The sequence below is a fragment of the Amblyomma americanum genome, chromosome 11 (genome assembly GCF_052857255.1).
Source record: "Amblyomma americanum isolate KBUSLIRL-KWMA chromosome 11, ASM5285725v1, whole genome shotgun sequence".
NCBI classification, from domain to species: Eukaryota; Metazoa; Arthropoda; class Arachnida; order Ixodida; family Ixodidae; genus Amblyomma; species Amblyomma americanum.
This window is the reverse complement of record NC_135507.1, coordinates 95,427,316-95,440,207: the sequence shown is the minus strand read 5'-3', so window position 1 is coordinate 95,440,207 and position 12,892 is coordinate 95,427,316. Positions and strand designations below refer to the sequence as shown.

The following is a 12,892-nucleotide window of genomic DNA, read 5'->3' as shown; positions in this document are numbered from 1 at the left end:
TAACTCTTTTTTAACAAGTTTTTCCAAGTCGACAGTTTCTGTCATGTTTATGTATTTTGGGTGCTGTAGGGTTCGGCGCGCTGTCGCATCTTTTTGTACATGTGTTGCGAATATTACGCGAGGGGGCAGTGACCTAGGCTGCGAAGGTTATCTGATTGGTGGCTAAAAGCAAGACAGGAGTAAAATTTCACAAGACATGGCTAGGTGGCTTGAGCCACCGCCCGATTTAAAGGGTTCAGCCGTATCCATCCATCCATCCATCCATCCATCCATCCATCCATCCATCCGTCCGTCCGGTTTTGTTTTATTTTGTTTTGCTTTGGTGCACGCCGTTAGAAGGGGACTCATGCCTTTTTGGTTAGTCTCCCCATTCGTCCTTGCGGTTTCCTTCGCCGCTCCGGACGGCGGGGCTATCTGCCGGCCTCGACCTTGGACCCCTGTCCCCTTGGCGAAGGATTGCGAGGCCACCTAGGGAGGCCTCGAGGGTAAGGGAAAACGCTGACATCAGTTCTGAGCTTTCCTATTCGTCAAAACTGATGAGCCGCAGTTAGCAGTTTATTTTTACGTGCGGAAAGGGGCGCGGGCATCTTCGGGGTGTACCCGCGAAGGGAGCCGCGCCCGTGTACTTTTGTCTCTAGCTACTCCTAGCGGGCAGGCGCTCGGTCTGGCCAAGGGCGGATGGAGTGTCCGTTGAGAGCTGGTGCAAGGCGCGCTAGTTTGACTGTTGGGACGCGGTGTCCCTCGCCTCTGTGCAGGCGGTCGGCTAGGCCGGCCGCGGATAGTTGCGGCCGTGTACTGACTTTTGTTTGTACCCATCTGTAAACAGCCTGTATAAAAGTTCGTTTCTCACTAAATCGCTTCGCCTGCAAGTCACATCATCGAGAGGCCTTCAATCGGTGCATCCAGTTTCTGGAAATCACCGGACCAACACCACCGGCAAACCTTTTACTGGTGCTTCATGCTTTATGTTTATGTGTTGTGTATATTAGAATTTTTTTCTTAACCATGCGTTGCTAGTAGGAGTGTATCTTGTTCGTATTTTACGGCTGTATAAACTTTTGATATGTAAAAAAAGCGGGTTTATATTTTCTTTTCCTTCAGGTGTGCTCTGTAAAACATGCTTATTTTTTTCTCATCCCTTTCCAAACAGTGTCTCTTTTTTGTTTATATGTACATGAGTGTCAACCGCTGTTTGCCGCTGAGTAGCGTGACCGCGTCTGGCAGTTTCCTACCTTTAGTCACGTCCCCAAAGAAAATGATGTATTATGGTCTTGAATAGAACAACTGCCCGATTCAAGTGACAGAAAAAACTTTAAAAGGAGGATCTTGCTACGAATCGGTAAAATGAACCATTAGCTATAATACTTCCATAACAGTACTTATGCTGTTCCGATATTAAAAATTTTTTCCAGGAATGCTGTACATGTTTGTCAATTTCAAGGTGCTGATATATTGGCGATTGAGCGCATTATCTTCCCCATTAGGAGAGCTTCACCACATAGCTAGGAGACAGCCAACGTCGAATTGCAGATAGCGCGCATTACTGCTGCGACCCAGCGCCTACTGCACTATTTATGTGCGGGAAACTCGTCGAGGCTCACATATTTCCGTTTTGTAGTATTAGGCGGGTACCAATTTGATGTATATGAGTCTGTATTCTTCAAAGATTCATCACCCCTTTTTTATATGAGATCAATTTTTTCTTCTGGTATTGCCCACTATTGTTCGGTGGCGTACCGGCGGCTTTCAAAAGCCCGTGGGAAGTGACTGGACCAGCCGCTCGTTGGGTCCGGGACTCACCAATGACTGCATATCTGAGCCAATAGCTAACTGGTGTTCTAATTCGACTAACTCCCCCGGAGACAGTTAGACGAGCTGCACGCCTTATTTCCAAAAAAACTAGAACCACACAATGGTGTGTTCCTGCCACAGCAGTTTTCAGTTAAGGCAGCCACAAAGACAGTGCGGAGTCGGGCATCAGTGGTGCGTCCCTGAGTACGCGCTCCCATGCGACCACTGAAAAAAAAAAAACGGCTCGACACAAAGAGTGGAGACACCTTTCTTCCACGTGCCACCGCTGCGGTCTAACTGCCACTATATGTGTTCCCGCTTCATGTGGTTGCCATTGAGCGGAAACATGCAGCGGAAACATCTCTACGACGATGTAGCACCGCTAGGGAGGTATCCCGCAACGCATGCCGATGTACGCCGCCGCGATGGCAGAGTGGTTATGGCACTCGGCTGGTGACCCGAAAGGCGCGGATTCGATCCAATAATAATAATAATAATAATAATAATAATAATAATAATAATAATAATAATAATAATAATAATAATAATAATAATAATAATAATAATAATAATAAAAATAATAATAATAATAATAATAATATTAATAATAATATGGGGAAAGGAAATGGCGCAGTATCTGTCTCATATATCGTTGGACACCTGAACCGCGCCGTAAAGGAAGGGATAAGGGAGGGAGTGAAAGAAGAAAGGAAGAGAGAGGTGCCGTATTGGAGGGCTCGGGAATAATTTCGACCACCTGGGGATCTTTAACGTGCACTGACATCGCACAGCACACGGGCGCCTTAGCGTTTTTTCTCCATAAAAACGCAGCCGCAGCGGTCGGTTTCGAACCCGGGAACTCCGGATCAGTAGTCGAGCGCCCTAACCACTGAGCCACCGCGGCGGGGCACGATCCAATCCGCGGAGGTCAAATTTTGATTGAGACGAAATTCTAGAGGCCCGTGTACTGTGCGATGTCGGTGCACGTTAAAGAACCCCAAGTGGTCTTTTACCACGATCCAAGTGGTCGAAATTTCCGGAGTCCTTCACTACGGCGTTCCTCACAGCCCGAGTCGCTTTGGGACGTTAAACTCCCATAAACAAACCATGCCGATAACGAGTTGCTGCCATTCGTCCGCGGTTAGCTCTTTCTTTAGCGGCTCAAAGTGCCGCTATCACAGGTGTTCGCCTTCGGACGGCCCTTGGACCAAGACAAGGGACCATCCTGGTCGGCTTCCTGTGCAGCCGTCTGCTCCTGATTAACTGGAACGCCAGCTGCTTTTAGAGCGAAAGCTCCATTACTGCATGTCTCCCAAAGTCAATCTTGATGCCCCTTTAATCTTGAGGGCCCGGAGCGCAGGCAAAGCACGTGACTCGCCAGACACAGGCGCACCTGCACGTGCTCGCCGGCTCCACCGCTGTGATACAACGTGATTAGCAGAGGGCAGGCTGGGAGAGCCGTAGCTGCGTGCGCTAGCCGGCTTCGCCGTTGTGATACCACGTGACTAGGAGAGGGTGTAACAGTTGATACATCGCCGGCGCTTTCTCCTTCAGTTTCGCCATGGATGAGGCGCGCGCCGGGCCGGGTGTGTCTACTCTTCGACGTCGCCGACAGGCCGCGTCCGATCATCGAGTCGATATAGCTCCCCGAGAAGGCGTACTGGAAAGGACGCGAGCTAAACGAGCCGCTGAAACCGAGGAGTAACAAGAAGCTGGACTTACGAAGCAACGGAACAGAGCTCTCGCTCTGTATAATTAGCTTTAGGAGAGTTAAACCGCAACAAATTTTAAGGCAAAAGCCTTTAATGGCTCATACTCGTGGTGACCATCCGTCCGGCCACGTGACCCCGCGGTGTCCGTCCGTTACATCCTGGGTCATGTGACCTTGTAACGTGATCACAACCTGCCAGCTGGACTTCGAGCAAACTGCACAGTGTGGCGGGTGGTGTGATCCGCCGCCGAGCAACAACTGCGCATGCGCTGCGTGGCGTCATCGCTCAAATTCAAATCAGAGCAATGAGTCGCAAGCGGCTTTCGCGGCTTCCCGCAGTTAAGAGGTATCTAAGAGCCTCCAACGGATTGTTTTGTTAACTGCGCGCCCACTTGTTGGTTAGGAGGTGACCAGAATAATGTAAACTCGCTGGAGGTTTATCCCTGCGACTTAGAAGAGCAAGACGATAGAGAAGTGCCGTAAATGAATAGCATACTTCGGCAAGCTGGGAAAGCGAGCCAATGAGCGTTGTTGACTCCACCTAAAGGTGGCACCCTATATGAAGTGCCTTTGACTGGACGAAAAAAGGCAGGAAGACGACGGGATAGGCTATTCAAAAGAGCCTGACACTTTCATAAACACCATCGACCTTACTACGCCCACTGCAGGGCAAAGGCCTCTCCCTTCTCTCTCCAATTAACCCTGTCCTTTGCCAGCTGTGCCAACCGTATCCCCGCAAACTTCTTAATTTACAACCGGCAGCGAATCCCTCATCAATCTTCTCAGATTTCAGTTTGTATTTGACTGTAACCATGCGATGTGGTATGTCGATACTGTTTTCCCTTGCTTCTCCTACTGCTCGTAACCTGCCCAGATTCCTTCCTTAATCGACACAGCGGCGGTGTTGTACCCGATGCCTGGTGAAACACTCTGCTATCATATAGCGGTTCGTAACACTGGTGCTTGCTTGCGAGTGGCGAAGGCTGTCGTCAATGTGGGGACCCGCTACAATGGGATTTCTGTGACTGGCCGATTGCTGCTTTCGTCTGAGTAACTGCGGCAGCTTCGGCACATGATAGGCATGGCAGGTGGAATCTCTTTCGCCTACCGCATTTAAGTTGCGACTAACATGAGAGTCACCCAATTGTCATAAAGTCGTGGCGGAAATGAGGTGATGAATGAGGAAATGAGAAGAAACATCCCCTAAAGAAGAAGAGAGCGCATGAGCGTCCATAAGTGCTATCGATTATTCACGTAGGCTTATTTGGGGTCTCAAGGGAGGCAGGCCATCGAGTCACCAGCATAACGACCTTGTTGAGTGTCCGCACGCAAACAATACCGAGGGGTCGGCTACTTCGGCTCTGACGGTCCATAGTTTGCTTCACTAAAATACATTTTTACATTGTCTGACGAACACAACCATTATTCAGTATCATTTGAGTAATCATGAATTTGAAGAATGTATACACGAATGCTGCACGCAGAGCTTAATTTACAATACTTGTCTGAACGAGTGAACAATAGACTGACTGAATAATTTTCTGATTGCATCCGTGATCGGTTGACTGTCTCAAGAAATGAGTTACTAACTGAACGTTTGGCTGGTTAATTGATTGAGAGATTAAGTGAGTGACCGATTTATTGACTGATAAATTTTATGAATGATTGAGTGATTTATTGATTGGCTCGTCGGAAGAGCGACTAATTGGTAGAAGCATAGAAAAATAGAGAGAGATTTATTGACTGATTAACTGACTGATTGTTTCATTAAGTGATTGACTGAAAATCGTTCAGAGACTCACCATCTTATCGCTATCGGAAACACCGGCGGCGATCCAAAACTTGTCCTTGGTCATCGGGCCGCTAATCAGGTCAAAGTGGTATCCGTCGTCCTGCAGCTGGTAGCTGACCAACATGAGGCAGTTGCTCGTAGCAATACATCCCGGGGGATAGCCGAAGCAACCCGTGCTCACACCGCACTCCTTGTAGACTGTTTTGCCGCCGGCGGCCCCGCCCTGCAATGCGCATGAAGATGGTCAGGACCTTCAGTTGAACCCGAACACAAGCCGGACCCAGGGTTCCCTTTCTTCCTCTCGGTGGAAGGAAGGATTCAGGATCATGCGCTAATCGATTACGGAATTAAATTTGCTGAAAGGCGTCAACCCCGCAACCAAAAGCGCATGCTTTCTTAGCTGTTGTCATCTGCCACTCAAGTTATACAATTAGTTCGTCTACCATTGGCACTTCATCACGGGCAACGCAGTTGCGGTACTTTGAGTAAAACACTGTTTCTAACCCTTACACTGAAGATCAAAAGAAGTCGAATGATAAGCAAAGAGAGAAAGAGAGGGTATTTTAATTCCTCAATTTTTATAAACTTAGCATGCACGGCACGTAGACTGTACGGTTAAGACGCAAACTCATTTTTCTTAATGTGTTCACACTAACGAATCATAAGTGCTCGTGTAGGTGGCAGAGGCCCACTCATGAAACTTTGTTTCGGCACAGCTACACTGAGGAGGATTCCTAGTCGCTCTGGAATCCGAGGCGCTGAGATGATGCATCGCCTCAGCCGCGACCTTCAACACCGGGCAGCTTGAATCTCCCGGCCTTATCCACCAGCGTGGTGCACTAATCTCCATTACAAACACGAAACAAATATTCACTATTACAACATTAGAGAATCTATTCGTACCTTTCCAATTGCTGACTAGACTCTCCTCCCCACCTCAAATCTTCGCATTCTTCGACACATTGTGCACATCGATCGGCATCATTCCTGACTGAACATCTTAGAAGAAAAAGAGCGCAAGAAGACAACTAAAAAGGCGCAGACACACACGATTGTTCGTCTTTTTACGCTGTTTTTCTTCTAAGATGCTCAGACACCAACTCAACTAGCAGCATACTTTCATGCACTCCTTACACCTGCACTTTCTTCCCTATACCGTTCTCAGGTCTACCCTGCATGCCCCGAACCCTATGACATCTGGAACATTCAATTCTTTCCTGCCCCGTTGCCATTATTTCTCCCCAACACCTTTACCAATACCAATTACCCTCAACGTGGAGGGCCCGGCTAGCCTCAGTCCAGCTGACGGACCATTTGGCTCTGGGGACCCTGGCGCGGGAATCCTCGGCGCTTAATGCCACGTCACCATAACGTTCTCTCATTACTTAAATTCTGGTAGGTTGCCTTTCGCTCTGTAGCATGAACACACTAGTTAAACGAATGTTGAAAGTAAATTCTGACACGGTGAAGTTCTGGGCCGGTTGTTCAGACATAGTGGAGAAGGAAAGGAATAGAGACTTCAGACAGGACTTAGGCCAGATAAGTATACGGTATAAGCACAATTTTTTTTTGTACCGTGTTCGTTTCTAATAAACTTCAATTTCTAATTCCCGCTTGTACCGTCCACTTCTCTGCCCTAACCGTCTCTCAATTCGCGATATCCTTTTATTCTTCTGAATGCTCACCATTCTTTCATTGTTGTAATGCCAGGCTATGCTCCGTCAGCAATATTTTTTTTTAATGTAGGAATGGAACCGATTCATTACTACAGAGAAACCACAAATAAAACCTTGCCTCACGTTTTGAATTAATCGCGTTCCTAAAAATACAGTATGGCGAGCATGTTGCGTGATAAAACACGATCACTCTGCTCCTATCAGCGGCTGCCAGTGTCCGTTTGCGGTCTCTGGCAGCCACGCCGCTACGACACAAGGTAATGTGCTATTACATCTCAGCTGTTGTGCTTGATATCTACGACTCGTGTAAATAGTTTTGTTTTGATTAAGGTATTCTTGATGATAAACAATGTTAATACAGAATGTTCCACAGCTGGATGTTGTCGACTTCGGCGTGAGCCTCTGCTTCGGCAGCTTAGCAGAACTGTAGCGGCCTTACCGCTGAGCTTCATCGCTGGCGGTGTGTTTACGATGACGATTACCGAGTTTCATTATGATCCAGGCATTTTTCGCCCCGCAGTTCTGTAATAACAGTTTACAAACTGTCGCATTCATGCTCCTTAAACCTCTTCTTTAATCTCCTACTTCACTTTAATGTCCAGGTCTCCATGCGCTGTGTGGGCGCTACCGCGCCTTTTCTGTAACTACTTTAACCCTCCAGAGACGTGCACGGGGCGTTCCAGAGGTATTTCAAAAAGCGACCGCTCACCCGGCCCGATGAAAAAGAAGGTTGCACGATGCTCTTGGGACAGCCTGCGTGCACGGGAGTGGTCACCTGATCGCCGGAAATAGGTACGCGTTGTCACATATTCATGGATCAGCGCGGCCAACACGAATACGATGAAAGTAGTGCGGGACACGGGAAGGAATAGTCCTGTGATTAGCTACACCACCACCTCCACCACCGGCAACGACGCTAAACCGGGCATTAACAGTTGCGCTGTAAATTATGAATCATGACGGCAGTGTTTTTCGTTGCTCTGCGGACGCTGAACTTCGTTGAACGGGCCATTGTGAATCCCACGTAAAGCTAGTGCTGCAACACATCGGCATTAGGAGGACCTCACGTAGAGATTTGTAAGCATGGATGATAACCTAAATGTATATAAGAATATAGATAGGACCTCTCTTAGGAGGGGACAACAATGAGATATCCTTTTGCGTAAGTGAATACGCTAAAGTGAATACACGAAATGCACTAAGGAAAACCAGGCGTAGCAGGGATCAACGTGCAAGCTTTCTCCTGTTTTTAAACTATAAGGGTCTGCACGTGCAGCAAGGGGCTCTGAATTCCTAGTTTTGCTCCATTTGGAAGAAACCAACCAGCCCAGCTTCTCACCTTGCTAAAGCTCGCAGCACCGCGAGAAAATAAACAAAGATGTTTTTGTACTCTTTTTTTTCCGAATCACTTTCCATCTTCAAGAGCCACCCCTAATTTATTCAACTGACCCTCACAAAACTCCTGCGCTGAGTTCTAGGGTCCTTCCAGCACAAAAAAATGCAATGTAAAAATACCAAATAACAATCAAACATGTTTTTTCAAATGTGAGCTATATGAATGCAAAGGTGAACGGAATATTCTGGAGAGAAATTCTTCAGATGTTTTAACTTTACCAAACTGCGCTTCATAATTCTCTGGTACATATAGGCTTGTATACTGTGCCTCTTGCAACCTGCACAACCTGCGTCAATATGCATGCCTTAAATCGGCGCTTCAGAAAAATTCCGAGGGCGCTTAAGTCTGCTCACGTGCCGGAATGCGAAAGCATGGAACTTTCTAGAACGCGGACTTTTCCCAAGGCGCCTGTAGGCAATGAATTTATTCACACTTGTTATTTTTTGCTGATTATTTATTTATTTATTTTAGTTTTTATTTCTTTTTATTCAATTACTTTTGCTTTATTTTAATGTTTTTGTTTATTGTTAATTTTTGTTTAGTTTTCTATCCTTTTACTTTTTATTTTGTTCTCTTAAATTTATTTTATTTCTTTTCATCTTTTAGTAGTTACGAATTAACTAACTACTAATCACCCATTACTTAATAATTGGTAAGAGTATATGAGTTGTAGCAATTATGCCATTGATGACGTCACAGTGTGACAGATTTCGCGGACGGACGGACGGACAACCATGAGCCAATTAAGGCTTCCGCCTTAAAACATGGACGTACTGCCTTTGCGTCGCCATCAGCCATAGCCTTCACGGGGCCATCGTCGTTAACGGACCGATTAGTGAAGCTTGATGCTGTGGCAGGCGCGGACCGTCGGGAAACTCGAGCGCGGGCCACGACGGAGTTCCTCAGGGCAGGCCTGGACCAGATGAATGTCTTGGCTTTTTCTACGTTGACGGGAACCGAGACTATGCGCTGCGGCTGTTCTCCGATCTTCCTCACAACCGCCGCCCTGTGTTAAAGAAAGACGTGGCATATAAGCACTAATCGATATATTTAATCAATGAAAGAATTAGCGAGTCCTTCATAGACGACAAATAAATAGCTCGTTCGGTGCTTTATTTTTCTAGTCACTCACTCTATAACTACAAAATACAATATTCTATCAATCCATAAGTCTTTAGGATGGGTGCGAGTAAGTCCACGAATCCCATTTTTGTGGGAAACTAGTGTTTTTAATATTGATAACACAGTCATTATCTGGTTATTGACTACCCTTCCGAGCAATTATGCGAGAAACAAATATTTGACCATAAAATCAGTAATTTTGTAGGAGGCATAGTTACCTTGTACTTTGAAAACTCAATTCAGTTTAGTCATGCAGGTAGACAGAGGTAGATGAAGCTTAAAGAAGTAGTCACATACTCATTATTATCTGCCATGTCACGTCCACGCCAGGTCGAAGGTCTCTCTAACCGATTTCCCATCAGCGCTATCGTGCATCAGCCACGGCCTTACTGGCTGAGAGCATGCCACTAGGTGCCATATGACAATCTTAATAAGCAACCGATTTTCCCAGTTATATGCTTTCAAATGTAGCGTTTTTACCCGTACTGTGGTGAGTTGGAACGCCTTGCATAGCAGCATTCGCTTATTAACAGTTTTATACTTCTTTTCTACAGTCGAGTTGTTTAAAGCAGCTGGGGTATGCTGTGGCTTCTTATGGCTTTATATTTTATTGCTTACAAAGAGCGTTTGGGGCATGAAATTTTTACCTGTACTTTTATCAAACCAATTTCTGTGATAGCCCCTGAATGGGCCTGCATTATTTCAAAAAAAATAAATTTCCTAATCTTATCACTCCATATTACATTCTGCCACTCGAGGTTATGTTATGGTATGCTATATTATTTTATGTGCGCCTTTGGTTGGAATCCGGTCGCTAAACCTAGGAGGTAATTAGTGATCTGGCGGCGCGTATAACATCCGAAAAACGCCTTTTTTTTCACTCTGAATTTCATTACGGGTACTTTAGTTGGCTCCCTAGTTCAGACTGCCCTCCTTCTGTCTCTTAACGCTGCTCTTTGCTATTTGTGCTATCCTTATTCTAATTGGAAACATTATATTACTAGCCTCCAAGTTTTAGTCCAAGTATACGAGGGCTGGCAGGATGCACTGATTATGTGTTTTCCATTAGAAGCTACGGTCCACAAGTTCCTCCAGTGCACACTCCAACCCACTCACACACCTGAGAAATGGCGCACAGCCAAAGATACTCCAAAAATGAGGAGTGATCCTATTTCGCCAAATCAACTAACACAAGGTCTAGGGACTGAGAACAGTAATCAATAATCAGCCGATGGATTCCTCCGATACGTTTGGGGCAATCGGTTGTAATTTTCATGAATATTAACTCAGGTTGGAGAGCACTGTAGCCTCACCTTAAGGGATGTTTACGAAGGAGGAAAGCCTAGGAAGGAAACCAGACTTTCCTGCTGCCTGGAGGCCTGCCTTGGCATGGAGAGGTGAACTCTGGAGGTCGCCTGGGGAATTCCAGTGCACGCCTCTCACTTCGAAGCTTCTTCATGTCATATAGCCTACAACCTTTCGCAAGCACCTTTAAGTCTCGCCGTTTAGTATGGAAAATGTCTGGCATGGGGCAGTTCCTGTACGCGCGCTATCTGTGGCCCTCAGCTTTAGCCGAGCATTTTTCATACCTGCAGCAAGGAATATGGAAACGTTTAACGTACCGGAAAACGATTGTTCCCGAGAAGCCACGTGGAGGTCTCCACACCACCGCCGCTCTTGTCTTGGTCGAGTAGTCCTTGTGCAGAATGACAGCCTGAAAGGGAACCATAGATGAAGTGGACACAAAATGCTTGAATCTCATTGAATCCAAGGCAACCACACCAGAGCTGCCGGAGCTCTTATGTACAGTCGTGAAAAAGCTAACATGAAATGATGGAGCGCCGATAAAGAACTGTGCCCTGCAGTTACAACAATATGAACCGATAACAAGATTAACAATGGCATGAGAGTGAAGACAAGCCTGTCCGGATGATCACAATTGGCATTAGATGATCCGAGTAGCGTGCCTTTCATGCTCCTTGTGTCATTCCTGAAATAAATCACTGAGCGCTCAATGTCGATACTTTTTATGCTTCGATCACTTAGTTTCATAAAAGTGCCTTTGAAAAGCGTTGCTACCTGAAGGGGCCCTTGAAGACGAAAGGAGGCACCGGCAACACTGTCGTGCTGTGCGCTTATCTCATTGAGGATTCGTGTTCTCTGGGTTGCGTGGAGTAACCGTAAGTGCTGTGTCGCCGTTTCGTCATTTAAAGTTAGATTGTCTCGAACTGTACCATCAACATCAGCGCAAAACACGGGCGAAAAGTGTCACCGCCAAAACAAGAACGCAAACATAATACCTGCTGGAGATGTAGAGGCAGTGCCTGTGATGGTCGGATAAAGGTCAAGAACGAAGAGGCAGATATCTGTCGAACCAGGCCCTCCAGCCAATGGCTTCGACCGATTGTCATGACTGCGTGGTTAATCCATAGTTACCTTCAATTCCTGTCACGCAAGCTCGACAGGGAATTAAGCGCGGATTAACCGCGTCGTCATAATAGGCAGTCGACGTCACTGTCTGGAGAGCCTCCTTTGAGGGAGATTTATAGGTTCGCTCCTGAGTTGCATTCCCGATGGTAACATACTACCGCTCAGTGGTTTTCTCGCCAACACAGTGGAAATTAAATCGCTTATATTTCAAGGCAACCAACTATGACCGAAACCAATGTCTTAAAGGAATGTTTGTTTATTCAATTTATGGTTTTGATTAATGGTAAATTCGTAGCGTAAACATTTTTTAACTAAAAGAAAGTCGATTAGAAAGTAGGAGAAGCAACCACATACCGCCAGAGGGATCTGAATGCAGTGCCTCCGTAAGTCATCTACAGTGCTCTAACAACTGAGCTATAAGGCAGCGGCTGTCCAATCTTATACCTTCTAGTGTATTCGCGTCACTTGCAGCCTAACACTGAGAGTGTTCACAAGCGCCATCCTCGTCCCTAGCAGTGAACGTAGAAAGTCCTGTCATACCATAACGGCCGCATGGAACGCGACTGAATGGTCAAGGGAGGTGTTGTAACTTTCTTATGATGGCGTGAAATCATGATTGCCAGAATGAGCCCCCGTTAACACACTTAGCAGACAAGGGTTACGACATAAGTACATGAACACTCTCAGTCTGAGGTTGTACGCAACACAAATACACGCGAAAGTAGAAGGTTGGACCCGCGCTTCCATAACTCAGCTGGTAGAGCACCGTACGCTACATATGGAGGTAGTGGTTGCCATGCCCAACAATCCTGGAAAAAAAGATTTTTGAGCGGGAAACCATTTATGAACGCAATTTTTTTCATATAATGTAAGATTTTACTATATAACAATCAATATATCCACAGATCACCCGACGGCAGTCTTACATTTTTTTTCTTGCTGTCGGCAAAAGCGCTCCCCATTGGTTTTCAATT

The 12,892-nt window shown here is 46.3% G+C and overlaps 1 protein-coding gene across 1 annotated transcript in view; it reads right to left on the bottom strand.

Annotated features, from left to right (window-relative positions):
• LOC144110206 (putative ferric-chelate reductase 1 homolog) overlaps positions 1-12,892 on the bottom strand; it is a 125,569-nt gene that overhangs the window by 87,511 nt on the left and 25,166 nt on the right. The window contains exons 4-6 of the mRNA XM_077643044.1: positions 11,111-11,202; positions 9,141-9,372; positions 5,305-5,517 (exon numbers count right to left, since the gene is read on the bottom strand). Of these exons, the coding sequence (XP_077499170.1) occupies positions 5,305-5,517; positions 9,141-9,372; positions 11,111-11,202 (537 nt within the window). The remainder of the gene's footprint in view (positions 1-5,304; positions 5,518-9,140; positions 9,373-11,110; positions 11,203-12,892) is intronic.